The 27,800-nt window shown below is 40.7% G+C and overlaps 1 protein-coding gene across 3 annotated transcripts in view; it reads right to left on the bottom strand.

The window, feature by feature from the left end:
• Nucleotides 1-222: 222 nt before the first annotated feature.
• Nucleotides 223-27,800, bottom strand: part of PUR4 (purine biosynthesis 4) — a 70,661-nt gene continuing 43,083 nt past the window's right edge. For 2 of the 3 annotated variants that reach the window (XM_087673477.1, XM_087673478.1), the window contains exons 4-33: nt 21,765-21,844; nt 21,238-21,339; nt 21,079-21,126; nt 20,882-21,002; nt 20,611-20,810; nt 20,185-20,283; nt 20,039-20,107; nt 19,377-19,484; nt 19,188-19,300; nt 18,944-19,070; nt 18,742-18,861; nt 18,541-18,612; nt 17,897-17,962; nt 17,727-17,816; nt 17,582-17,638; nt 17,424-17,477; nt 8,944-9,132; nt 8,752-8,838; nt 8,585-8,676; nt 8,348-8,450; nt 4,892-5,047; nt 4,716-4,805; nt 4,498-4,551; nt 4,299-4,370; nt 3,081-3,344; nt 2,874-2,963; nt 2,714-2,779; nt 2,444-2,638; nt 1,796-2,347; nt 223-1,308 (exon numbers count right to left, since the gene is read on the bottom strand). In XM_087673477.1, the coding sequence (XP_087529603.1) occupies nt 721-1,308; nt 1,796-2,347; nt 2,444-2,638; nt 2,714-2,779; nt 2,874-2,963; nt 3,081-3,344; nt 4,299-4,370; nt 4,498-4,551; nt 4,716-4,805; nt 4,892-5,047; nt 8,348-8,450; nt 8,585-8,676; nt 8,752-8,838; nt 8,944-9,132; nt 17,424-17,477; nt 17,582-17,638; nt 17,727-17,816; nt 17,897-17,962; nt 18,541-18,612; nt 18,742-18,861; nt 18,944-19,070; nt 19,188-19,300; nt 19,377-19,484; nt 20,039-20,107; nt 20,185-20,283; nt 20,611-20,810; nt 20,882-21,002; nt 21,079-21,126; nt 21,238-21,339; nt 21,765-21,844 (4,124 nt within the window). In that variant the 3' untranslated portion in view covers nt 223-720. The remainder of the gene's footprint in view (nt 1,309-1,795; nt 2,348-2,443; nt 2,639-2,713; nt 2,780-2,873; nt 2,964-3,080; nt 3,345-4,298; nt 4,371-4,497; nt 4,552-4,715; nt 4,806-4,891; nt 5,048-8,347; nt 8,451-8,584; nt 8,677-8,751; nt 8,839-8,943; nt 9,133-17,423; nt 17,478-17,581; nt 17,639-17,726; nt 17,817-17,896; nt 17,963-18,540; nt 18,613-18,741; nt 18,862-18,943; nt 19,071-19,187; nt 19,301-19,376; nt 19,485-20,038; nt 20,108-20,184; nt 20,284-20,610; nt 20,811-20,881; nt 21,003-21,078; nt 21,127-21,237; nt 21,340-21,764; nt 21,845-27,800) is intronic. The other variant, XM_087673479.1, reaches the window with a different exon arrangement.

The following is a 27,800-nucleotide window of genomic DNA, read 5'->3' as shown; positions in this document are numbered from 1 at the left end:
GCCAAAACACTGTGTGTGTGTGTGTGTGTGTGTGTGTGTGTGTGTGTGTGTGTGTGTGTGAGAAACACTCAAGACTTGCTTAGATACACAAGAAAATGAGCTATGCCAAAACACACATGCAGTCTCTAGATGGGGGGGCGGAGGGCGCACCCGCTCACACGCACATGTATCAGTCAGCAATAATTTCAGCTGAATTTATAAATCTGACTATACTCGAGAATAACAAGAAGCTAGTATTAAATATCAATAGTTTTATTATTCCTCTTTGCCATGAAAACGTGTACCTAAGTTCGCTTCAAAGCATACATACCTCCACTGAAGAAAGTCCAGTGTGGAAGCAATATGTTGCTCCAATTTATAGAGCTAGTATTGGGAGCCCCACAATAATTATTAGTTTTACATGCGCTCATGAAGATGCAAATAAGCAAGTGGGATGGTTTAAGGCAAGTGTTCACTTGCCAGAGACACAAATTTGATACTTGGCTTCTTGATAATACATAGAAGGCAGCTGTGACTTCGGTAGCTTATTCATAAACCTCACAATAATATATCCATGTCCTTAGAAAAGATTTGCAAAAGACCCTTCTTCCTAGCATATCACTGCACTTGCCTTACTGCACATATTGCACCATGCTTGTAGATGGCACATTGTGATCAAGCTGCCATGTCTGAAGTTTTACAACATCAGAAATCTGAAACCTTTTGACAAACCCATCTCACTCATCCCGTTTGTCTTTGACACCAATCTAAAGCATTCTGAAACATCCGTAACCATGGGCTTGGGCCTGCTGCATCTAAATGCTTCCACTCAGTTGGATACCAGGGATATTGCCACATGAGAAAGCAGCGCTCAGGATGAGGCATCATTGCCAGGTGCCTACCATCTGGTGAGCATAGAGCAGCAATTCCCATAGGTGAACCGTTGGGATTGAATGGATACTGCTCTGTTACATCCCCAGAATCATCACAATACCGCAATGGAGCCAAACTCAGAGCTGTCACCTTCTCCAACATTGATTTGTTGGGAAAGAAGGCTTGCCCTTCACCATGAGCAACCCAAATACCGGTTGTTAATCCAGTCATACCCTGAAACATAATGGCTGGTGATTCCTCTATCGTGACAGAGCTGAATCTACATTCAAAACGACCAGACTCATTGTGTATAAATCGTGGCTGTGCTTCATCACCACCCATGCCCAATGAGCTGCTTACATCCTCACCAGGAACCCAACCAAGAAGAGCCATGAGCTGGCACCCATTGCACACACCAAGACTAAATGTATCTGCCCGTCTATAGAAGTCTTGAAACTGCATGCCACATTCATCAAAAGAGTCAAAGGCAAGACATCACTGTTGGGAAAAAAAAAACACATTTTTGCCATTACATACCATTGTTTCTAAAGAAAAATCTCACTCAGAGAATTCAAGCAAATCCGTCTTGAAACAAAAAACATAATTACAAAACTTTAAGAACTCAAAATGATTCTTTTGTGTTTTCTAGCAACACTTTGATTCAAGCCCAAATCAATGCTTTTGCACATGATAGTAGCTAGTACTACAAAATTGATAATGCTGGGAGAATCTGAGCCTAAGTTGCTTGTAGGATGCCATATTATACTATTAATATTGCTATCAGCAATATCAATAATAATTTTACTGATAATACTAATAAAGCTATTAGTGATATTAAAACTACTATATTAATATGTTATGTCTCCTTACATCCATGGAGGAGGAAGGCATGTTAAGGATCAGCAAGAACGGGAAGCAAAGATGTCCCCTCTGAGAATGGTACCTGTTTCAAGAGAGAATCATTGAATCGAATTGTGGCTGCCCAACCCTTTCCTGAATCTAGTACATCTGCATAGCTAAAACCTCCAACAAAAACAATTCCTTTGAAATCCTGTAATGTGATTCGTTCCCTCAAAAGATCTGACATTGTAACGTCCCAGGGATCAAAACCTGCAGCATAGACCATAGCAGACATCTCCCTGTCTCCGTTGCTTCCCTCCTCCCGAATTATTGCAACCTTTGGTTTAGTTCTAGAACTAAGAAGTTTCTGACTGGTCTTTGATGGTGTAAATGACAGATTCCATGCTGGAATATGTCTATGTTTTAAGCCCGATTGCTCAGCCTCAACACATGACTCCAATCTTTGGAGTCTTTCCAAAGCAAAACTTGTGTTCTCCCATAGATCACGCAACTCAATACTCGATGCATTTATGTATTCATACCCATCAACTGATATGTGTACATTTGGTGAAGCACTAACATTGCCAATCACAGCACAAGATACACCTGCTACTGCTAGCTCTTTCGTTACAGTCTCTTGTATACTAAGGTCAACCTGAAAGTTCAAGATTTTATTTGTCAGCCTGGTTGCTTGTTAAAAATTATATAGATTCACTGCAAGACAAAAAAGACATGTTTCTCACAACCTTACCTCAAGTAGCAGACCTAATTCTTCGGCAAATAGAGTGTCGAATGGTGTGAACTCGGAAGACAATTTGCCTCCAGAAGAAGCCAAGTTAACTTTTAAACCACAATTTCCTGCAAAAGCCATTTCTAGCAGCGCAACAACAATACCACCATCACTTATATCATGTCCCGCAGAGATATATTCCTTGTCTAAAAGACCCTGCAAATGACCCATTTCTCAGGGTTAGACTGCATTGCAGACAAAACAGCTGTACATTTGACATAATAAAGTTACCTGTACAGTTTGGAAGACCTTTCGAAGGTACAACACATCGTCTAAATCTGGACATACATCCCCAATCTGTTGAAAGAAAGCATGGGTTTATATATGGTGCAATAAAAGGTAAAATCAAAAGTGAATGCAAAACAGAATTAGAAAATCAGCAGAATCATGCCTGATCAAAGGCCTGAGCAAAAGCAGAGCCACCAAGGCGCTTTTTACCATTCCCCAAATCTATGTACAAGAGTACACCTTTATCTCCAAGCTTTACATGGAAAACCACATATACATTGTTATTATTAATAACAAGTGTGCACCCAGTCAAACCTTAAGAACATTTGATGACAATAACATGAGAACAGAAAGGAAAAGCATTCTATACCTTCAAATCAGGTGTGACTGTCTTTGTGATATCTGGGCATGTTGAGTAGACACTGATGACTAAGTCACCTGGAGCTTTTACCAATTCACCACCTGCTTGGGCAGCCATTGACAGGCTATCTTTCCCACCATCGATAGCTATTTCAAGTTCAATCATAGCATCTCGCAGGGCAACAGCAGCATCATACATGCATGCTCCTTCACCTTCCAATTTTGCAGCATACATCCAGTTTCCACTAGCTTTCACATCCTTCAGTGCTGTCACCTACACAGACCAACCAACAGCCACTTCACAATTCATGCAATATACCAAACACAAATCCCTAGCCACTCATCCATCCCTGAAAACTGTCACCCACAAGAAAGGCAGAAAACAACCCACCCCATCCCATTTCCACTGGCCTCCACAGCCACAACTGCAGTGACATGCTAAGATCAGACCATAAAGGACAGAATATGCTTGTTAAGACGTAAGCCAAACAAAAACTTTACTAGCTCATGCCCTGCTTATTATGAGAGTTCATGGGAATCTTATTCCCTTTTTCACAGACCGCATAGCCCACCACAGGTCTCATCACCCTTCAAGTATCAAAGCATTATGTTGAAGAACCTACAGGAGTTGGCAGTCCAAAAACTCAGGAGATTAGCTCTAACCTCAACAGCATAGCTGGATGCTACACATTGCAGCTTCAAGTGGCCAAAAGCTACCTGAAGGGCATGGTCTTTATTGCATCAGCAGGTCAGGTCCATAAGAAAGAGAATAGGATGGTGAGAAAACACAACCCATATACAAAGCCAAGCATGGCACATAAGAGCATCACTATAACACATGCGTAAAGAAGACATTGAGCACCTTTTAACTAAAAAGGGCCAGGAGGAATTCTCCCTTGTAATTGGGTAATCTCATAAAATCACTTGCTTTGGATCCAAAACGTTATCCAAAATGAGGAAATGAGAAACATAAGCAGCTGATTTGATGAGGGGTTATACAGGACTTGAAGGTAGCGATGATTCAGCCTTCACCACATTGCATGAATGGCCTTCCCTTGCATCTTGCACTACCTTTGCATTTTACAGATTTTCAGTTTAGCTTAGATTTCAAGTTTTCTTCTATATCAAGCATGATACTCTACTCTCGTTAACTGTATAGTCTGGGAACCACATTTCTAGACATTCAATCCCCTTCCTCCCTTCCTCTGCATAAAACACAAAAGCATACCTTTGCCCACACAAGATTGGTGAGTGCTTCTCCTACTGCTAGTCGAGCCATTGCCTTTGGGCAGAGTAGACCCTATGGATGCATCAAATGAAAGGTTCAAACAGTCCCACAAAAAGCCTCAGGCCAAATTTGTAAAGGAAGAACTTTAAATAGTCATCAGCTACACACCAACATTGAAAATGTAATAACAAGGTATAACCTTGATTGGCTGTTCACCAATTGCACATGCACCACCAGTTAACCCTGTGTAAGTCTGGCATATCAATAAACATTATGAGCTCTAAATACACTTCACAGAAATAATCCTCAACAGAACCAGTAGAACATTGGGAAAAACAGTTTTATGTGCTTGAAATATTCAGTAATTCTTAATGGTATACTCCACAAATGTTTATAAGTTACTAGGAAATAATCAACCTGTGCAATAACAGCTACATCTGCAAGTGTGAGCTGCAGAGGGCCCACAGTTTGCTGCTGTGCAACCAACCCAGTTACGCACCGATCAACCTGACAAGTAAACAATTTAACATGAATTCATAGCAACAGCTCATGTTTACGAGCCAGAAAAGTGTCTGAAAAGGTAAATGCATCACCTTTGTTGTCAAAAACCGTTTAGAGCAAACTGATGGAAGGTGCAACACCCGCCTCAAGGCATCCATAACAGTCACTCCAGGGGCAATATCAAGAGGTTCAGAGACAACCTTTTGTCTCACAAACTGGAACCTTTTTCGTGGCATATCACCCAAAACCTTGCAAATTTGCTTACAATATTTGCTCTCTCTCTCTCTCTCTCTCTCTCTCTCTCTCTCTCTCTCTCTCTCTCTCTCTCATGCGTGCGTGCGTGCGTGTGTGCGTGCATGTGCGCTATAGTTGCACTCGTACGTAGTATGAACTGGTTCGTACTATACGGTTCGTACCATAACGTACCATACGAATTCGTACCAAAAAACAAGCACCTTTTTTTTTTTTGGTTTTGTGGCATGGTTGTTGTTGGTGGTGGTTTGGGTTGTTGACTGTTGTTGTTGTGGTGGTGGTGGTGATTTTGTAGCCTTGATCGATCAACCAAGAAAGGGGGTGGAAGCTTGATTAGACTCCTCATACATGTTTTGTTATGATTTATCCTAGAGCCAAAGGCCATACATAATGTATTCAAGCAGTTCCAAACATTTCTAATTGATGTCCCATCATTTTTCACAATATGTTAGTGTCATCAATAAATAAATTCAGCACCATTTGAGAATCATCAAGTAGCTTAATCCTATTGATTTTACCTTTGTTCACAGCTCATTTTGCACCACCCAACCCAAAACATTAGTACACATTGCTAATAAAACTAGGCTAGAGGATAGCTTGGCCTAATGTACCTTCTGAGAGCACACGAATTAGTGAATGTACCATCGGTAGCTACTTTAGCCTTAGCAATGCCAAACAAAACCATAACAAAATTCATAAATCTTTTACCAAAATCTTTGGTGGTTTGTTTGGTAACTGTTGGTCTCACAGGTCATTTTGGCCTCTTGTAGACATTAATAAAGCATCTCATGTCATTTCATATCTCTCTCTCTCTCTCTCTCTCTCTCTCTCTCTCTCTCTCTCTCTCAAGCATACATGCCTCTTATTTGTATGATCATTCATGTATGATGTATCCACTCCTATGTATGTACTTGTAAGTTGTAGCGCATGTTACGCATGTGGCATATGCCATAGAGGTTGGCATGTTGCCCTCAAGTATTCATCTTATATACTCCAATAGCATTGCTATTTAGACTTTAAACATCTGTTCTATCATCTATAGTTCAAAATAATGAAGTTAAAAAAAAATTTGTACTAATATCGTACCGTACCTTATGAAATCTTAAGGTACCATTTAGTACCATATTTTATCGTACCATACTGTACCGTACTTTTCGTACTTGACAACTATGATATGCACATGAACACACGTGCATGTGTGATGAAACAATGCAACAAATCATGGAGAAAAATGCAAAGCAAATGCAATCATGGAAGGGGCCCATGACAAGATACAGACACATTTCACCTCATCGAAAGACAACAATGATGGTTGTCTTCAAGAGAGGAACACGTGTCATTGAGGAATTTAAAAATGAAATAGCTACCTACAAATTCAGCTTGAGCTCCTAAAAAAAAAAAGAAATAGCTACCTACAAATTCAGTTTGAGCTCCTCAAAAAAGGGGAAAGATCATGAAGACCATGCTGGCAAGGTGAAAACTGATTAATGAGCTACAGACCATATGGAAATGGAACTCAATATATGGGCAGCAATAACAAAGAAGCCCAAGAGGATGTGGCAGAGAAGTTGAAATGCATCAAAGGAGTAAAGAAGCTCCATCATGTAAAGATGCATTTCGTGAATACCGCGCTAGAAGAGGAAAAGAGAAGGAAGATCAAACCCCTACATGTTCGAGTAGTGAAGTGGAAGAAAGAAAACAACCCATTAGATAGCATCAAAATTCTATGTGGACAGCTAGGGGTACTTGATGCCTCTATTCTTAATAGCAATGGAGAGTACTCAACCAAGGATCGGCCTCTAATCCAAGTTTGCTGACTTGGAGGCATGAAGAGACTCTCTCCAAAAGGAAAGTTTTCAATGAGGAAAAGATCATCCTCAGAGAGACCTTACCCCAACATGGATAGTAGATTGACAAGAATGCATGCCACATATATGGAGACCCACAAGGCAAGCAAGTGGACAATTTATAGGAATGGTATGTAAAGAAACAATAGGGTTGGCAATGGAGATGACAAACGTATGACAAACATTAATAGTGAATGTACTCAAAAACAATGAATCATCTACAACGATAATACACCCTCACCACCATGTCTCTAGGATCAGGGCTGATGCGTAAGTCACAAAGTCTAGCACTGACGGAGTGACCTGAGATGATTGCACTATTCTTACTGATCAAGAAGCAACACCTATGAAGGAATTTTCTCTATGGAGGGATGAAAACACAAACCTCCAGTAAGGGGATATCAGAGAAGACATTGGATAAAGGTGGACAGCAGTGAAGGGAGTGAAAAGGAGTCCTCTGTGGCTGTGGGTGATGGTGAAGATGACTTCCAATGACTGTAGCAGCACCAACAAAACTGTTTGCTGATAGAAGGTCCTGCAACAGCAAATAAGCAAATGTCTGCTAGCTGAAAAAATCTCCAAGAAGGTCTCCAAGGGCAGCAGTATCAGCAGCAGCAAAAAAGAAATCTATCAGCCAGAAAGGCCTCTAGGAAGGTGGGCAGCTGCTGTACTCTCTGATTGTAGCAACAAGAATAGCTGAAAACACAGATGCAGCCCTGCTGTAATGGTGTCATGGACCGCTTAGAGACCAGCCGGCAATAATATGAGTGCCCAACATGCAAAATATAAGGTACAGCAGATGGTAGATGATGACGAAAGTAACAGTGATGTCATAGAGGGCTGCTAGCAGCAGCAACAGCCTGCAGAAATTAAAGATTGCTTTTTTACCTTAACCTAAAGGTGACTGCCTCTCTTTTAATCGTGCTTGGATTTTTCCACCACTGTCAGACACACATATTATGGTAGGTCATATAAGGTGCCTTTGTGTTTCTACTTGTCTCACTAGATAACCTTCTTGCATTAAAGATAAACCACAAAACACTCCATGTCAAGGATAGCCAACAGACAGAGGCTTGGCATGATAAAACCACCCAAAACGACGTCAGTTCTGGTTAATTTCTCAGACTCCTATTTCACAGGCAGCCCCACATGTGAGCCATAGAAAGAAGACAATTATCTGTGACTCAAGATCTAGCACACTAAAGGCAGCATACAAAGGGTGTTGAGGTATTGCCACAATTTGCATTAGACACAGCCAAAAGAAGGCTTTCATACATTTGCAATCACCTACCCCATTGTTGCACCAATGGATATACACTAAGATTTTTAAAAAGTGTCACTCATGGAAGGGCAGGGCACGCTCTGATCTTTGATTATTTCAAACAACGAAACTACAGACACCAAGGTACTAATGTTTGACAGACACTAACATTTTCAGCAGCAACTTACTTTCTCAAGGTCTAGATCAACGGCAGGAGATGGTGCAGGAAGGCCTTTAGCTGTAGCTTCCCTCATAGCCAGTGAATCAATCAGAACAATTTTCCCGCTTCCACTGAACAAAGGAAAATTCATGTAAGAATAAGAGTCACCTGATAGACATAGAGTCTGCATAGCACATACCCCTCACAACATATGATAGCCATGATTCTAGCAATAACATTGATGAAGGAAAAGGCTAAGAGACACCTTATTGTTCCTATCACTGCCATGGAAACCCTCTCACGTTGACAAATCTCTTGTAAGAACTTTTCACTTTCTGGGCGGATCAACAAGGCATCCTGCATCAAGAGAGTCTGAGAAAATATATCCAAATCAGTTTTAAAATAATGGAATACCTTGACTCCTCAAATTACCTGCTCCTGGTACTCTGCACCCCATATCTCTAAAACTGACAGTGTGTTATCGCCAACCACAATTGACCTTATATCTATCTCTGCACCCTGTGATTCGTACAGATAACTTTAAGAGCTCAGAAAACACAACATAAGCAAACTAAAGGAAACAACTCCATGCATCAGCATACTTAAGAGTCTGCATACGTTCACCTTGGGATAAATGATCTCCTTAACTACATTGCAATTGCCTCCAGCACCCTGATCATGTATGCTTACAATTGGATTATTTTCCCCCATTTCAGTGCATGCTCTGATTACTCGATACAGCTTCTGAGCCATTTCTGCATCCCCCCTTTGAACAGCATTAAAATCAAGTTCTGCATCATTTTGTCCGCTCACCTGACCAGCACATTCAATCCAGCCTTCATGAAACCATCACTTCATATGCAGATAGAAATCAAGGGCAATCTCCTTCAAACTGTAAGAAGGTTGAAAAGCATTCCTTGCAACTTTAAGATCATTCCATATTAAGGAAAGAATCTATGGACAAAAAGTGTTCTAGTGATGCAGACAACATTTTATTTTACAAGGCCACTGCCAAAGAACTGTTTCTCACTGCTAAGCCCAATACTAGACAAGGATGCAGACTCTAAAGACCAGTCGGCTGACAGCGCAAAAAAAAGAGCTTCTTGAATAACAAATGAATGCTCATATAAAGAGAATTGAAATGTAAGAATAGATACACAAACCTCTATGCAAGCAAGGAAGTAGATACAATGAAGCACAAGGAGTGATAGGACTCCAGTGGAATGCTCAAGAACCCAAAACAAGGGCTAAGGGAAAATGTCCTAATTTGGAATTAACTAACAACAATTTTGCCCGAATTTTTCATTCTTAGCAAACCCTCCTAGACCCAAAAAGGGAGCAAAAGGAGAATGATGGCAGAGTCTTTTGTTGTTTTAAATTTCAAGCCGGCCAATGAACAAAAAACCGCTCTCAAGGGTCTCGATACCACGAGTGATGTCTCAGGTAGCTGCTCACTGATCCAAGAGTACCGCCCCTAGTAGAGGTAGCAAAAGGATGCACGGGCTTCTACAGCCAGTTTCCACAAGAGTAGCACACTCAATGCGAGTTGATGCCAAGGGAGAAGCAAGACCAACACTCCCTAAGAGACACTCAAGCATCAACATTTGGAGTTGGCTCTCATGAGAAGGGTCAAGAATACTACCTTTTGGGGGGTAAGGCGGGGAGGTTGTGCCTAGTAAAGAATGAACAACTTAGCTAGAAACCTGTGAAGAAGCAGGGTGCATCATAGAACCCCCGCCATAGTGACCATAGGAGACAAAGTAGCAAAAGTGTTGGTCTCCCATATCGACCAAGAAAACAGGGCTAAGCCAAGAGATAACATGTACTCACCATGAGAGTATTGAAAAATCCAAGTCTCAGCCAAAACAGGTAGATCTACAATGTCAACTTGTGACTAATATACAATGCTGGCATATGTAGATTCCAAACAGATACGTGACGACCACATGCTAGTGTTGGGGTGTAAAGGCCCTTTTATTCACCTCCGTTGTGTATTATTTAATTGTACATATGAATGCACCCTTACGTGCCCTAAGTATAAATACATTTTATTATTTGTGTCTCTCTCTTTGTCGCTCTCACTCACCTGCTCACTCCTCTAGCTGCAGCACAATCTCAACAGCTAGAACTTCAATGGCATGCTTTTGGTGCTTTAAAGTAAGAATTTGCCAATCCAACATAATGTTGAATGTTTCCTTTACCTAACAATAGGCATGCCGCATGCTTATAATGAGGCGTGAAATTAGCCTCTAGAATCGAGATCAAAATTAGGACCAATCAAGCCTTCTGAGGCTCTGTAAGTCACTAGCTGAGGGGGTTGTCCATATGTTGCATTACAAGTGGAATTCAAGCGATAGGTGTGGGCACCTCATGCTTGAGATGAAGGACCATTAAGCCTTTCAGCCACAAAGGAGGAGCAACATTGCCACTTTTAGGTGGGGTCAAGATTTAATGAGAAGTAGAACCACAAGATCAGTTACCTCATGTTCCATCCGTAAATTTACATTGTTATCAATATGACAAGGCATATGAATGAGTACACAATCTATTCTTTCTAGGAATGTACTCCCAATGGGGTCTCCCAAGTGTTTGATTTCGTAGAGTCCGGTGAAGAGAATTGGCCATTCCTAGGACTTTGCCTTCCTTTCAAGGTTTTGCCACTCCCTGACTTTCCTCTCAAAAGAGTGGAAATCAAGGCCCTCTCTAGATTGTAGAAGTCTTCTTCTTGTGGAATCAGTCATGCAACAATGCATTAACACGCGAGCTGACACTCAAATTGTATATGGTCAATAACATGGGCTTAGTTAAAACTTGCTTCATAAAATTGAAATATTTCAAGGTCAAGTTATTTAGAACCAAAGTAACCTAGTTGTCACCTAATGCTAGATTTAGGAGCTCATGAGCTCATGATCAACATTGATTTATTGTGTTAAAGCTACATAGCAATCACTAAGATGAGCCTTGCAAGGGAGCATTGTAAGCTTTCCATTGACCAACAAGTTCAATGTAGCAAATACATGGAGTAGGTTGTAGCTCTAGCCCTTGTATTGAATTGGATCAGCAAACAATTATTTTCACTAAATGCATTCTTGATGAAGTGATCTGCAATTAAGCATCGAGAAGCTGAGTAGGCACACTCACTATATGTGAGTTGAGTAGAAGTACTCAACACATGAGCAAAGGACATACCAAATGGTGAGAGTACATAAAGGTACGCAAGCTTTCAAAGAAGGATACACGTGCACACGAACACACAAACAATGAAAATTATCCTATAGATGAAATAGAGTGGGAGAGGAAAGACTTAACATTAAAATGGACCAAAAACGTTCTCAATTTACAGTAGAAACCCGATGGGGGGATCTTCTACTTCTAGGTTTTCCTATTAAGTTTACATATTGCTATGAGTCTGGGTCTCCAATTAACCAAAAAAAAACTTTTTGAATGTACAAACCAAAGGGAATACATGAAACTAGCACAAGGCTTGGCTATAATGAGGACATTCTATTGACAATTATCCCCAAAGGGTACTGTCCTCCCCCAACCAAGTGTTGGGTATCCTCACCAGTTGACTACCACAAGTAAAATACACATATGATAGCGTGCATTGGACAAGAACAAGAACATAAAGTGAGAAGCAAAAATGGAGACAAAACGAATGCAACAAATCAAACTAAACACAAAGGTACAAGGCTGCAATCTAGCAACGCTGACACGCGATTTGTAGCATCAATGAGGGTGCAAGATGAAGGTAGGAGGTGATGACAAGAATGGGAGGTAGTCTAGAATGGAAGACACACTGGACATGGTGGAGAGGGGTTGGAATAAATAGCCAATGCCTTGAAAATGTGGTTGACTTGCAGCTGGCCAACGGGGAAAGATGGTGTCAAAGCTCATAATATCCTTGTCTGACTCCGACTAAGGCTATAATGAGGATATTCTATTGACAATTATCCCCAAAGTGTACTGTCCTCCCCCAACCAAGTGTTGGGTATCCTCACCAGTTGACTACCACAAGTAAAATACACATATGATAGCGTGCATTGGACAAGAACAAGAACATAAAGTGAGAAGCAAAAATGGAGACAAAACGAATGCAACAAATCAAACTAAACACAAAGGTACAAGGCTGCAATCTATCAACGCTGACACGCGATTTGTAGGATCAATGAGGGTGCAAGATGAAGGTAGGAGGTGATGACAAGAATGAGAGGTAGTCTAGAATGGAAGACACACTGGACATGGTGGAGAGGGGTTGGAATAAATAGCCAATGCCTTGAAAATGTGGTTGACTTGCAGCTGGCCAACGGGGAAAGATGGTGTCAAAGCTCATAATATCCTTGTCTGACTCTGACTAAGGCTCACAAGCACAAGATCACCATTCAAATAGGAGACATAGACACACATGGTTGCTAACTATACTTCCCTTCAACTTTCCATGAAATGCATAGAAAATCCTAGCAAGTGGAGCTTAAAATGAAAGAATACGTGCGCAAATTGGATACATTGCACTTGACATGAAAAAAATATGAAGGATCTAATACAAGATGTGTCATAGAAGGCATGATCATAGTAAATGGAGTTGATTGTGTGTCTACCCCAACCTCTTGATAGAAGCTACAACATATGGGGAATTTAGAGATAGTAAGGGTCGTGACCAAGAAGATTGTTTCAATGACGAAGAAAACCCTCCATAAGAAAAAGAGTTGAGATATCTAATGTCAGTAAATTGTGTCATGCCTTGCTTGTGTAGAGACTCATATATCCATTCTTCCATGTTCATTCCATTTATCTAAGTATTCATTGGTTATTCGAGGAGTTCATGTTATCTTTGCACTTTGTTAGTTCACTTGTCTTCACATGGTAGTATAGGCGAGTGCTCTTGATACTTGAGCTACCATGGGCATTTGAGGTACAAGAGCATGTGAACTGCAAGTCAAGGCAATGGAATGCACATGGAGCCCATACAATGCCAAGGAACTCCTCCTCAAGCATACATTCCATGGAGACACAATTGCTTCCATTATCTATCACCACCTACACCACATTTTGGACTCTATATCCATGATGACTCTCGCATGTACTCCCAAATGAAAGCTCATGCGATGGTAAGATCTAAGGCAAAGGCATCGATGGCCTTAATGAACATAGTACCTTTATTGCATAAAGACACCAAAACATTATAATGAATATTTTTTCCTTTCGAAGCTCTCATGTATGTAATATATCCACGGAGATTCCTTCCCACTCACACCCTAGTGGCTCACTCCCTTAATCGTCTTTTTCCATTTATGTGTAGTAGCCACGTTGAAAGGGATAGCACACTAAATAAATAAGCATGTGAGCTCCTTGGTTGCCTCCACAACAGCATACCTCTGAAGTCTTGCATGGACACTTGCACCATACAAGGAGCCCCTTTGCCCACCACCACTAAAAAATGGCAATAGAGCCCTTTTTGCACTTGGACCCTGCATGGATATGGATGCACTTCTTTTTAATGGGCCATTGGCATCTCCAATTTGCCTAGTGCCATTAGACCCACTATCCTCCCCTTGCCCCACTTGTACTTCATTACCCTTATGTGGTGTTAGATGAGAGAATTCATCCACTTGTAGCTCAATCCCCATATGTTTTCGGTGCCAAAGATAGAGACTTACCGTTACTTCTGCCAACAAATTTACACAAGGTCTAATAACTTTGTTTGAGACACACGCCAAGTGGTCTTTCACGCGGGTTATGCTCCTTCATTTCTCCAATCCATAATAGTTGCACTGCTCCTTCAATTCACCGGAGCCCTCATATCTCTTGATTGGAGTGACATACCTTCCAAATGGATCTAGAGCCATGATTAGGTAACAGGAATTTGGAAAGAAGTTAAGAACTTAGAAAAAGATTGGAGGAGGAGGGGATGGTAGTGGTAGTAAGAAAAATAAGGAAGAAGAAGAACTTAGATAATGAAAAGAATCAATGAACTTGGAGAAGAACTTAGAGAAGGGGTGAACTCCAAAGCTGCAAGAGAAAGTGTGCTTAAGAGAAAGAGATGATCGCGGAGAAGATGGTGGCGAAACTGAAAAGGAACACATGTTTTTTCTCTCTATATAACCGGTCTATCGCTCCACCCGCAAGGTACCAAGATGGCATTTTCCCGTCCCTATTTCGGTCCGAAATGGCCCTTTTGTTTTGGGGTTGCCGAAATGCCATTTCGGGATACAGTGATGTTGCAACTCATTCTGGTGTATGCAACTTTGAGAGCAACCCTCTCCTTGCTTTCACCTTATCTTTTTGTCCACCTTGTTGAGAGCGAGGGAGTGAAAGTGTGAGTGAGGGACTTCAAGAGTGAAACTTCTCTCTCATCTTGCCTTTCCTTTTTCCTTTCCCTAGTTCTTCTGTAGCTTGGAGGGTGAGAGGTAGACTATGAGATTGAGGTTGGTACTTCTCCTTATTCTCTACTTTTGCTTTCTTCATTGGAGCGCTTGCGAATCAGATCAATTGTGATGGAATAGCAGGAGTAAATCGAAGGGATGTTGCTTAAATCATAAGGCCGCCACCAAACCTTCAAGGCATTCAAACTTCAACACACATAGGTAAGAAGGTGAGTTTACTACAAGCTCTTAGTCATTAGTTTTCTTGCTTGGGATAGTAAGGAGAGAGAACAGTTTTGAGATTGGAATATGAGCCAGCCATGCGAGAGGTGGTTGAGTTGAAGAGCATTGAAACTCTTGAAACAACAAGAGTTTGCTCAATGTCCCAACCATTGTGTGCGTAGCCTAACTAGTAACACCCCCTTAACCTTTTTAGAGTTTTGTTGGAGTTTAATCCTACTAAAACTCCAATAAAATGAGTGATTTAAGTTTTCTTTAAGTCTAATGAATTGGCCACTAATTTATACCTGATCAGAAATATTTCGGCCTAATTTTTAATGCGATATTTTTGCTTGACATTGGCAGTTTATCACAGAAAGAGTAAGGAGGATAAGTTGAAAATAGCAAATACTTAAGTAAGGAGGACGAGTTTGCAAACCTGAGCACATGGACCATAACATCCTTCATGAGCAGATGAACTAGATATGGAAAATATTGGGACAGAGAAGTAACAAATGTCATCAAAAGTAAAAGACAATCTAGAGTAAAGGTGGCGAAGATGGAGTGAGCAGCAAAAGATCATTCATAATATTTGAACATACCTTTAATGGAAAAGAGGAGGAGATATGTGTAAGCTGCTAATAGTTTTTAGACTGTCCGATCCATAACATTGTCTTCCTTATACACATTGCTTACATACCCACAGGAATGCTTCTTATTCTCCATAGCTTCCTGTCTTGCAACTTTCATCCCACATAAATCATCTCATTGCATCAGCTGCTCAAACCAAAAAAATGAAAAGCAGTCTGTTCTTCAAGGCTGAAGCTCAACTATACCCATCAATTAGTGGACTAGATCACGACAAATCTCAAAACCTGGACCTCCTAAAAGGCTACCAAGAATCCCTTCAATGAAAGACTGCATGTGTATACAAAGCTGGTATACAGCTGCTTCTTGATTTGTGTGATTTATGCACCAAACTAGGTAAACAATGAGCTGCTGTTAAGCAAATAGACACAAATCATGCCAACTATACTTCTCAAGGGATCTTACTGAAGCTTATCCAACACACAACAAGCTAATCATAAAGCTTGCCACTCAATTCATAGTTATGGAAAAGGGGAAACAAGCACATGGAAAGAGAAACAGAACAGGAACAGCAAAAATTTGGAGTTTCACGAAGTTTAAAGTAGCTTTAGGGAAAGAAGGGTAGAGATGGAAACAGGAAGATTGAAACGGCAAAAACATGGAGATGTAGTTTCAGGGAGCCCAAGGATGGAAGTACAAATGAGCTTTGTATATGAGTTACTGACCTCGATTGAGTCATGATTCAAGCCTCTTCAGATGCAATCCAGTGCTTCTATTTGGCATTCAGCTCTTGATTTACTAAAGCTGCTGCAATTTAGCTTCCAATTGGACAACACAGCTAACTGCAAGTCATTCCTCAGTATTATATCTCAATATTATGTGAAGCCACTATCACCAATGATGGTACCTGACTAATGGAGGCTCATTTTCATTGAGGTAACTACTGGAAAATCTGGAGGATTCGTCAACATTCCATAGGTCAAATTCACATGGATGAGCTATTGAAAACTCATTGCAAGTGATCAATGAGTTAGATGTCACCGGAGCTTGCAACAGCTCAATGCTTCCTAATAGAAACTGGAATATATTTTGCTTATTATATGTATTTCTTTTTCTAACTGTGCTTCAAAGGATACACTTATTCACTACATTGCCTCATCATGTCAAAACAGGACAGACACTGGATGGTTACATGGAGTGTGAACTTCATGTCGAGAAAGGCAAGAAACTGGATGGTTGCAGACTCTAATGAACTTCATCCAATGCAAAGCATGCTATCTATATCTAGCATTTGATGTATACATGCGATCTCACAAACTCCAGTATTATTCCTATCATAAGCGATGGGCACATTAACCACATAAAAAACCAACAACAACCCCTTGCTTATTGAACATAAACTCTGCATTCACTGTATCCTCAGGACTTCAACCATCATGTACAACTCTTCTTCGAAGAAGCACCCTTCACATGATTTGATGTGAAGACCATGTTTTCACCACTGCATAGCTTCTATCTAATTCTAATATCTACCACTGTTCAGTTTCCAATAATCTTCTCCACTCCAATACCATCAATGAGCCCAAGTGGTGGTTAAAGGCTAAATCAGTCTCAAAGAGAACAGTACTCTTGAACTCTGAACTGTTCAAAAGAACAATACTCTAGAGTTAAGACCAGTTAAGACAAAACCATTTACACGACTTCTTGAACTTAATGACAGAAATGGAAATGTTTAAACTGCCAAAGACAATTTTAGAGGATTAAGCTATGGGTTAGGTTTATAGAGGATTAAGCCAACGACAATTTAGAGGTTTAAATCATGGATTAGGTTCATAGAAGGGTTGTATCACATCTATCCTTTTTGAGTGGAGTTGGAACTTGGAGCACATTAAGCTGTGGAAGAATAAAAGCTTTCAGATAGATATTTTTACTCACCATGCTAGAGGCTGCACCACCTCCCATACCAATCCGGTAAGCTGGACCACCGATCTATGCAGTTAAATACGGACAGCATGTCAGTCAAAGTGTTAGACAACATCTGAAAGCAACATCTTGCCTGAGTGAATAAGCATATAAAGCTTTATGACACCTACTTTGACAATGAGCATCCCTAGATCTGGTTCTCCTTTGTTCACGTGCTCATGATCAATCTGGAGAAAAATTAAGTCTAGTCATAAAGAGTCATGTTTTCATTCATCACCTTTCTCAAATAATACTAGAATCACCAGATTTGCAAACCTGGCCAATACCCCCACTAAACATTATTGGTTTCAGCCATTCACGACGCTCACCATTTGGTAATATCATCCCAAAAGTCCGTGTAAAGCCCTGTAGACACACATTGCATATCCATTATACAGAGAAAGCTAAAGACAAATAATGGCATAACCTTGTCACATTTATCTCACCTGAATCAAGGGCTCCCCAAATTTATTGCCATAATCAGAAGCACCATCACTTGCGTCAATCAATATCTGCATACATTCGATGGATGCTATCAGACCAGCTCTTCTAACTATGCCTTGACTACTGAAAATACAAGAACCAGTCAGTGCATTCTAAGCCTTCAGACTTCAGTCTCAACTTGAAAAACAGTTTTCTAAATTGTCACGATAGACAAATCCTTCCCTTTCTGACAACATAAGTTTCCCAAAAAGACTGCCACAAAAAGAAAAACATGCACATCAACTCAAAGTTCCCAAACTGACCAGTTTAATCGAGAACCACCTTACACACTAGGAATGATGCTTAATATCAGACTGCACATTTTCTCTTCTGCGGATGATGCTAACAAATCGTTCTGTTCACATATTAAATTAAGCAGGCATCAAATGACACTAAATGGACAATATTGGCTCTGTTACACACAATGAGTCAAGCCTTGATAATGAAAAGCGCCCATAAAATGACCCCTGATATGACAAAGCAAATATAGAACAGAAACGAAATGAAAGCAGCCCAAACATATTCACATTTCTTAAGATATGCATACTTTTTATTCACAAGCCCATTTAGGATTAAAAATAAATGCAAACAGCATAGTAATAAAGACCTGAAGAGGTGGTGCCAAATTTTTTGGATATATGAAATTTGTATCTTCCCAAGGCGTAAAGGTGCCTTCAAGCTATAGAATAATACTGCCATCAGTTATGACAAAAATATACTAACAAAGACTGTCTTGTTTTTTCTGTTGAAAAAAAGGCCAGTCAATGAGGCATAAAATATAAAATCATGAGTTTCAGTAGCTCCCCACATGAAGGTTTCCAACACAATAACCAGCAGTTGATGCTACAACAAATGATCCAGTGCCAGTTGCATGTGTATCTCTGATACGTCCTCCTGCACCAGTTTCAGCACCAGGAAAAGGTGCCACCTATGCATAACAAAAATCACATTGAAAAACAGCTTCAAGATGGCATGTCCAAAAGTAGCCAAGGGCACATTTAGACACATACCGCACAAGGGAAATTGTGTGTTTCAGCTGTAAACAAAATGTCAAAGTCACGATGGTGCATGCAAAGAGAAGAGGGTAAACCAGGAGCCTGTGGACGAAGGACATTAATAGGGAAGCCCCGTATTGCACTGAAATAAGCACAAGAAAGTATCAGCAAAAGTGATTCTTCAACAGTGCCAAAACAACACAATAACATATTTAGGAGCCTTCTAAGCTGCTAATCAGAGTAACAGGCACCCTCATACCTAGAATTATCGTTAAAACCAATTACAGAGTTGTTGGGATTTGCTTTAAGTGTTTCTTTGACTAAGTCCATTAATGAACTTGGAGCTAATTCACCATCAATAACCAGTTCACCCTACATCAGACACCAACATAAGATACAAGAAGATAACGAGAGCGATATAAAGAGCAACTCCATGTGTTTGCCCTACCTTGAAAAACCAGTGCCTGCTATGTTCACTGTTAGACTGAGCAATATCAAAAAGCTCAACATTTGTTGGGTTCCGTTTGAAATCCTCCTTAAAAAGGTGGGTATAGAACTGCATCCATTTGTAAATTTTATAACCCTATTGTAAAGAAATAAGCCTCAAAATAATAATATTTAATATAGCAACACACAACACCACAAGAAGCAAGTCAGCTTTCTATATAAATATAAAGACAGAGACATATCCAACATCTTGAGGGGTCTTAAAACAGGAATTCACGATGCAACTTAGCTTTGAAAGTATTCACCTTTTAATGTGCTTAGGATTCAAGTTAACAGGTTTACAGACTGCAGATGGCATGCCTGCATATTCTTAACCAACCATTATTTTTGGAATTTAGAATTGGAAACTCATGCAAAATCCAAAATTTATGCAGCTTGACTTGCAGTCAAATAGGCTCAGATGTTGCTTTAGAATAAAAACAAACTCTGTACATTTCCCTATATAGATCAAGAGTATAAAGGTCATTTAAGAAATGCTTAGAATAGATAAGTCCTTTATGAATTCACAAACCTCAAGAGTGCATACACACTTGCATGTAAAACAGCTGTACAGCTCCTGGTTCATTCTGTAGCTATCACACTGGAATAATGCAGATGTATTACCTCAAGGTCAAAATCATCAAAAGCAAGGCCCATCTGTTTATTGATTGCCTTCAATGCTTCCAGTCCTTTCTAGAGATAGAAACATGTGAATCATCAGTGGGAAAGGTATGCTAGAAAGAACGATAGCAAAGCATCATATTAAATACCTCCAAGACTGGCACTTGAAAAACAGGCTCCGGAACAACATTGGTTTTAAATGAGGTGAGCTTGGAAAAATAAACGCATTCAGTCATCCTGTCATGAACCTGGTAAGGAGAGAGATTATGTAGGGTTGTGGAAACAAATAACCTATAAAAGACCACATTAACAAGTATGATCCTCTGCAAGAGATAAAGTTAGCATACACTTCACTGTTGGGGGTTTCTTTTTTTTTTTTCCCCTTTTTGGGGTGGGGGTTTTTGGGTTGAGGTTTCAGGTGGGGTGTGGGTGGTGTGGGGTTTGTTGTAGGTGTGTTGGTGGTGTGTGGGTGGGTGGGTGTGGGTGGTAGTGTCTGTGTAGGTGGGGGGTGGGGTGGAGTGGAGGTGTGTGTGCGTGGTAGGCAGTAGCGTACACTTCCAAATTTTGGAGCTCACCATTGAAGAAAATTGTTCTAGCTGACTTGAATCCAAAGGAGGATCATTCGCATTCACAAACAACATGTATCTTCTTGAACGCTCAATCCGAGTCACCTCAGAGAGAGTGCAAGCTTTACATACAGAAATGGCATTTGCAGACCATGCAGTTGTGAAAGACAGTCGAGGACCAACTTCAACTAGATAAGAAGTACCACCATCTGAAAGCAGAGGAGAAAATATCAAAATCAGTACTACAAACTAAGCACCATCAGACCTTTCCAAGAATTACCAGTCTTTTCCAGATTGCTTCGAGTCTGCAGCAAATCAGGTTGAAACGTCTCTCTTAAAAGCCATTTTAGTACCTCCAGTTTTTCTGTAGATAGGTCTGAGCTCAGAGCTACATTAAAACACTGCCAAAAAGCGCTGAATGGTCATGCAAACAGAAGCATATGCTTGGACACATAACCAAGATAGGCAGACAATAACCTGTTCTGTCTTGATAGAGCAAATATAAGGTGACACCTTTTCTTGAACCTACATCACAATAAAGAAAGGTGGCATGGGTAACTCATTTGAAGGAGAAACATACTGTAAAAATTTACAACTGGATATCCAAAGCAAAGCAAAGAAAACAATAGAACATACTCGTTTCAGAAGTTGAGCAGTGGCACTATCTGATAACAGTGGATCCCGATAAAAATGTAACATATGCTCAAGATCACCTTGTTCAAGTTGGGCTTCAAGAACCTGAGTTCAAGAACAATTAAACAGAAGTAAAAATGCTCACGGCTATGATTCTGAAAGGAAATCTTCCTGTACAGAACATTTGGGTTCTTCCAACAGTCCTATGCCCCTACCCTCCTCCATTCTCCCTCACTCTCTCCTTCCCCGTTTTCTGTCCCCCTACCCCCCAAACAAAAAGCACACCCTCCCCCAATTATGCCCCCCCCCCCCCCTTTCCCCTGCTTCCTTTCCATCTCCTTCACTGTAACCAAGTATTATTTAATCAAATGCTTTTGTCAGTGACCTTAACTGTGGCTCAGAACTATTCACTGTAAACTAGTATTATTTAATCAAAGGCTTTTGTCAGCAATCTTAACTGCTGCTCAGAACTTGTGTGGACTCGAATCTCAATAGCAGATTCAATCTAGAAACAAAGACGAGGGCAATACCTCTTTACTTTCAGTGCTAATTGCATGAACTGATACACTGCTTGGAGACGCCCTATAACACAATGGCCTCAAAAGCAAGCCTGCAACATTCAAACAACAGTCATACATGGCTGTACAAAGAAGTTCAGATTGCTCTGAAAATGCCACCATTGAGAGCTACATTTCATGGAAAATATCAAAGTTTCTGCCTTTAAATTGAATGTTCTGATGTCTGTGAAATAGGTTCTCTGCCTTTAAATTGAATGTTATGCTGTCTGCAAAATAGGTTTTCTAAACATTTTGTGCAGCAATGATTAGAGTGTTTGTTTTGTGGTGGTAGTGAACAAGTCCTAAACTCCTGCATCAGTGCCACTGAACTATCTCTTTCACGAATATGATGAGCTCTTGCCAATGACTGCTTTGGGGGTGTAGTTGCTTGCAAATACATTCAGTGTTTAGTTGAAAGAGATGCACATTACGTTAATTTATCATTTAACTTAAGTGGGTGGAAAAGTCCCCCCAATTATTATCTTCCACATTCAAAAGTACATGTGCTTCAATGCAGGCACCGGCATCAGTCTCAAGTTTTGAAAAAGTACTATATAAAATAATGCTTAACTGTTAGCATTAAAGAAACTACAAAATGCTGAGCTCTGAGGCCTGTGCCCACTGCTGATGTGACTTCTGCTATGTAAACACTGCCTGAGGAACAACCCTCTTCTTCAGACACCAAATCATCATCATTCTATGCTCTTCAGCTTCCAACCCTCTAGCCTCCCAGTCATCATAGACCATTTATAGGCCACACAAGCCGCATGATCAGCCAACCTTTAAAGTGTTGGGAATAAAGGGCCATCGTGCCTTTTATATGTGCACGGGTGTGAACACACCCTTAACACATTTGTACTTTCATATATATCTATCTAAAACCTAAAGAGGTACACTAATCTTTTGTACCGAACATCAGAGGTGTTGTGCTCACTCTCCTTTCTACTGCTCTCTACTCTGTGTGTGTGTGTGTGTGTGTGTGTGTGTGTGTGTGTGTGTGATCCGTAGTGTTCACTCTCAGCTCAATCAGGCTCCATCAAACTGGTATTACAGCACAAGTTGTGTTGAATGCTCCAACGGTCATGTAGGAGTCAGATATTCAGTAGGCGGAGTCAGAGGTACAGCGGGCTGCAAAACGTGTGGCACCAAGCATCACGTTGACGAACGTCTGCAGGTCATGCAACAACCAGCAGTTGCAGGTGAACAGTTCAGACGACTGCTGGTCTTGGCGTGACTGAGCTGCAGAAGGCGATGGCTGTTGGTTTTGCGGAAAGCGACGGGCAGACAACACTGCTGCACGAATGACGATAGATAGGCGCCGCGTGAGGCTCCATTCCGTAGCGAGGAGTTGGGTCCAACGCGTGGCGGCCACCAGCTGCACAATCGCGACCCAGGTCGGCGCGTCAACAGACCCCCCTCCCCGTCATGTTTTTCTCAAATTTTTTATTTTTTAAAATCCCTTTTACCCCCTTTCCATTGCAGCCATTCATGCATGTAAGCACAATTCATAATTTTGAACAAATTTGTGCCAAAATTTTGGGGATTTGTCCAAACTTGATGCGAGCAGGACACAACAATGATATTTGTCTTAGAAATTGCAGGAATTTGTGACATTTTGCCTCCGAAATTTGGGGCTTTTCATGTACATGCAAGAATTGGGCTGAAATTTACCCAATTTCTCGACATTGAAGCACATTGGACCCCGTGCAATTTGGGGCTTTTGCTGTTTGGGCGAAATTTGTGCGCCATTTGGTCATTTTATGTACATGTGGGTTTAATTCCATGCAATTTGGACATCTAGCACTTGGAAAATTTTGGGGGTTTTGCTGAAATCACTCTATTTTGGCAAAATTGTCCTATTCTATGCATCTCAAAGACAGTGCAGATGTATGGTTGATGCTTTGAACACAAAAATTTTAGGGCTTTTGACCGTGCGTGTCAAATTTTGTGCCCGTGGGTGCATGTACAACAAAAATTACAGCTAAAATTTGGGACTTCTTATGTGATGTGATGAATTTGTCCTTGGAACAAATGTAATGAGTTGTGAAGTGCTGTAGCACAAGTTTTAGTGCTTCTGAAAATTTATTTGCAGATCTGAAATTTCTGCTTTTACGTGGTTATTTATTGCTGGTTGGTACTTGTTTGTACCTCGGTCACTTGTGTGACAGTTTGGGCCTGCATTTGCTGAATTTGTTGGTCACATTTGGGCTGAAAATCATGGCTGGCAGCAGTGACAGCAGTCATCTCATGCACATTAAGAAGTTTGAAGGAGCACATAACTGTGCAGTCTGGCAAAAACAATGCTATAATATCCTGTTGCAGAAGAAGCAAGCAAGGCCGATTAAGACCAAAGGGGCAAAGCCTGCAGATATGGAACAGAAAGACTGGGATGAGTTAAATGAGCTTGCACACTCAACCATCAAGCTATCGATTTCTGATACCTTGCTGATTAACATTGAAGGTTTGGTTTCTACCTATGTGATTTGGACTCGACTATAAGAACTGTATGCCCAGAAGAGTGCCGCAAGCAAAGTTTACTTGCTGAAAAAGCTTATGGATTTGCATATGAAAGAGGGTACAGCAATGTCTACTCACTTGAGTGAGTTTAACTCTATATTCAACCAGCTGGTTGCCTTGAAGTTCATGATTGATGAAGAACTTAAGGCTACGTTCTTGCTTTGCACTCTACCACAGAGTTGGGATACATTCAGGACTGCTATGAGCAATTCTAATACAATACTTTTGTATGCTGATGTAGAGAATGCTCTACTCATGGAAGAAATGAATCGGCAAAACAATGCATCCAGTAAGTCTTCCAATGCTTTGCATACTAGGGGCAAATCACAACAGAAAGGCAAATCTAATAGCAAGGGACGTAGTAAATCACGCAATGAGGATGTTAAATGCCATCATTGTGGCAAGAAGGGTCACTTTAAATGTGACTGATACAAATGAAAGAAAGAGAAAGAAAAGGGCAAAAAGATAGATGATAGCAAGGAAGAGAAGAAAGAGAGTCAACCTAAGAAGAGCAGTGTTAAAATGGAAGAGGTGAATGTAGTCACTCATGACAATGACAGTGGGAATGACGTATTCTTTGTTTCTTCACACTTTAGTACATATGCTTTACTTGCAGATACGAATGATGACATGCACACTGGATTCTAGATTCAAGTGCTACCTTTCATGTCACCCCTCATCGTGAGTGGTTTTCTAACTATACAAGGGGTCGACATGGTGTTGTCCATCTTGGAGGGACAACTATGCATATGACATTGCAGGTATTAATAGTGTGCAGTCGCAATTTCAGCATGGTTCTATCTTCACACTTCAACATATATGGCATGCACATCAGCTTAAGAAAAGCTTAATTAGCACACGGCAACTAGATGACAATGGATTTCATACCCCTTTGGTGATGGGAAATGAAAGATCTGTAAGGGATCTAGAGTGATTGCCAGAGGTTGTAAAAGTAATACCTTGTATCCTCTCCATGTATCTAGTGTGCATGGCCATGTTGTTGCCGTGACCGAGTAGCCAAGTGTTTCTTTGTGGCATGGCCGGTTAGGACACATAAGTCAAACTGGAATGAAAGTGCTTTCTCGTTTAGGTTACTTGCCTTGTCTTCATTATGCTGATTTTGAGCATTGTGATCATTGTGTTTATGGTGAACATGCACAAACGTCTCATAAGAAGTCTCTTTCACTAAAACCTTCTCCTCTTGAGTTAGTACATTTCAATGTATGTCAGATACCAAGGTTATCTTTAGGGGGAAAGAAATACTTTGTCACCTTTATCGATGATGCTACACTGAAGATATGGGTTGACCCTATTCGTAGAAAGAACGAAGTGCTTGACAAGTTTCAAAAATTCTTGGCATTGGTTGAAAATCAAACTGATAAGACACTTAAGTGTCTTTGCTCTGACAATGGTGGGGAATATGTGTCCAAGGCCTTTCAAGCGTTTTGTGACAACAAAGGGATAAAGAGGGAGCTCACTGCCCCTCATAATCCACCCCAAAATGAAGTTGCAGAGCGTATGAATCGGACCATATAGGATAAGGTCCGTACAATATTGTCTCATGCTACGTTATCCCATGGCTTTTGGACAGAGGCTGTTATGACAACTGTTCACTTGATTAATCGGTCACCGAACAGGTCCTTGGGGGAGGAGGGAGTCTCTCATAAGCGTGGTCGGCCAAGCCACCTTCATATGCTCACCTGAAACTGTTTGGCTACAAGGCTTTTGTGTGTATTCGTAAAAAAGAACGCAGCAAACTTGAACCAAAGTCATGTAAATGCATTTTCCTAGGATATAGTGACGAGGGTGAAATGGAGTATAGATTATGGGATCCCGAGAAAAAGAAAATAGTACGCAGCAATGATGTTATCTTCTGGGAAGATCGCAAGCATAAACAGCCCGTAAAGACTGAGGAGGTCCGTAGATTGTATTCCGAGAAGAAATCCCTTTTGGACAGCAAAATGTGCCCGCTGCACACCAACAACTACCTGCTGTAAATGAACTTGCAAATGCAGAAAAATAATGCGGAAAATGATCAACCAACCATTGCCCATAATAATGAGCCACTAGATGTGCAAGAACAGCCAGGACAACAAGCTGTTAATGCTGATTTAGAGGCTGAAATGCTAGACAGCAAGCTGAACATGCAAAATTTGCAGGCTCAAAAGCCAGCAAACAATGATCATTGGGTTAGGAGATCGTCTAGGGCTACTAGACAACTTGATAGATTTGTTCCTGGTGCAAACAATGTGGCTGATTATGTCATGTTGACAAACTGTGGTGAACCGTCTTGCTTCAAGGAAGCAATGGATAGACAGGACAGCAAAAAATGGTATAAAGCCATATTGTCAGAGATGAAATCTCTTGAGAAAAATGGCACTTGGGATTTGGTGCAGTTACCTAAAGGGCAAAAAACCCTTCCATGCAAATGGGTTTACAAGATAAAGGTTATTTCTAGTTCCTCGCCAAAGTACAAAGCAAGATTAGTTGCGAAGGGATACAAGTAGAAACATGAAGTTGACTTTGATGAGATCTTCTCTCCTAAAGTCAAGATAACTACATTGAGAACCATTTTGGGCTTGGTTGCGGCTGAAGATATGGAGCTCATACAGATGGATGTAAAGACTGTATTCTCACATAGCAATCTGCATGAAGACATATATATGCAGCAACCTAAAGGGTTTGTGGCAAAAAGGAAAGAGAAGATGGTATGTAAACTCAAAAGGAGTTTGTATGGGCTGAAACAAGCACCAAGAGAATGGTATCATAAGTTTGATACATTTATGTAGTCTCAAGGTTTTCATAGAAATCAAGTGGATCACTTCTTGTACACCAAGAAGACAACAGATAGCAGCCTGATTATCTTGGTTCTGTATGTTGATGACATACCGATTGTTGGCAGGGATATTCATGCCTTGGACTCACTGAAGCAAAGTCTTCATGGCAGCTTTGACATGAAGGATCTTGTTGATGCAAATCATATTCTTGGCATGCAAATACTTAGAGATAGGTCAAAAGGATTACTCTATCTATCTCAGCAGGAGTATATCTCCAAGGTTTTGCAACTGATTCTTTTCTCCTCTTAAGGCACATTGCCTTTAGGTGGGAGGTTATTGGGAATATGGACCATCATGCCTTTTATATATGCACGGGTGTGAACACACCCTTGACACATTTGTACTTTTATATATATCTATCTAAAACCTAAAGAGGTACACTAGTCTTTTGTACTAAACATAAGAGGTGTCGTGCTCACTCTCCTTTCTACAGCTCTCTACTCTATGTGTATGTGTTATCCGTAGTGTTCACTCTCAACTCAGTCAAGCTCCATCATAAAGTGGCCAACAGCTAGTTGACGGGTCTTAGGGAAGACCAGCCACATCAACCTGTCTGAAAGCAATTAGCTATCACTCTCCAAGCTCAAGAAGGCACCAGCAGCAAAAGGCACACAGGTTCAGACCTGAAAACTGTCAGTAACAGCACACGACAGCA

Source organism: Lygodium microphyllum, chromosome 30 (assembly GCF_053477565.2).
Source record: "Lygodium microphyllum isolate KBCC chromosome 30, Lygodium_microphyllum_v1.1.10, whole genome shotgun sequence".
In the NCBI taxonomy this organism is placed as follows: domain Eukaryota; kingdom Viridiplantae; phylum Streptophyta; class Polypodiopsida; order Schizaeales; family Lygodiaceae; genus Lygodium; species Lygodium microphyllum.
This window is presented reverse-complemented; position numbering and strand designations above follow the sequence as displayed.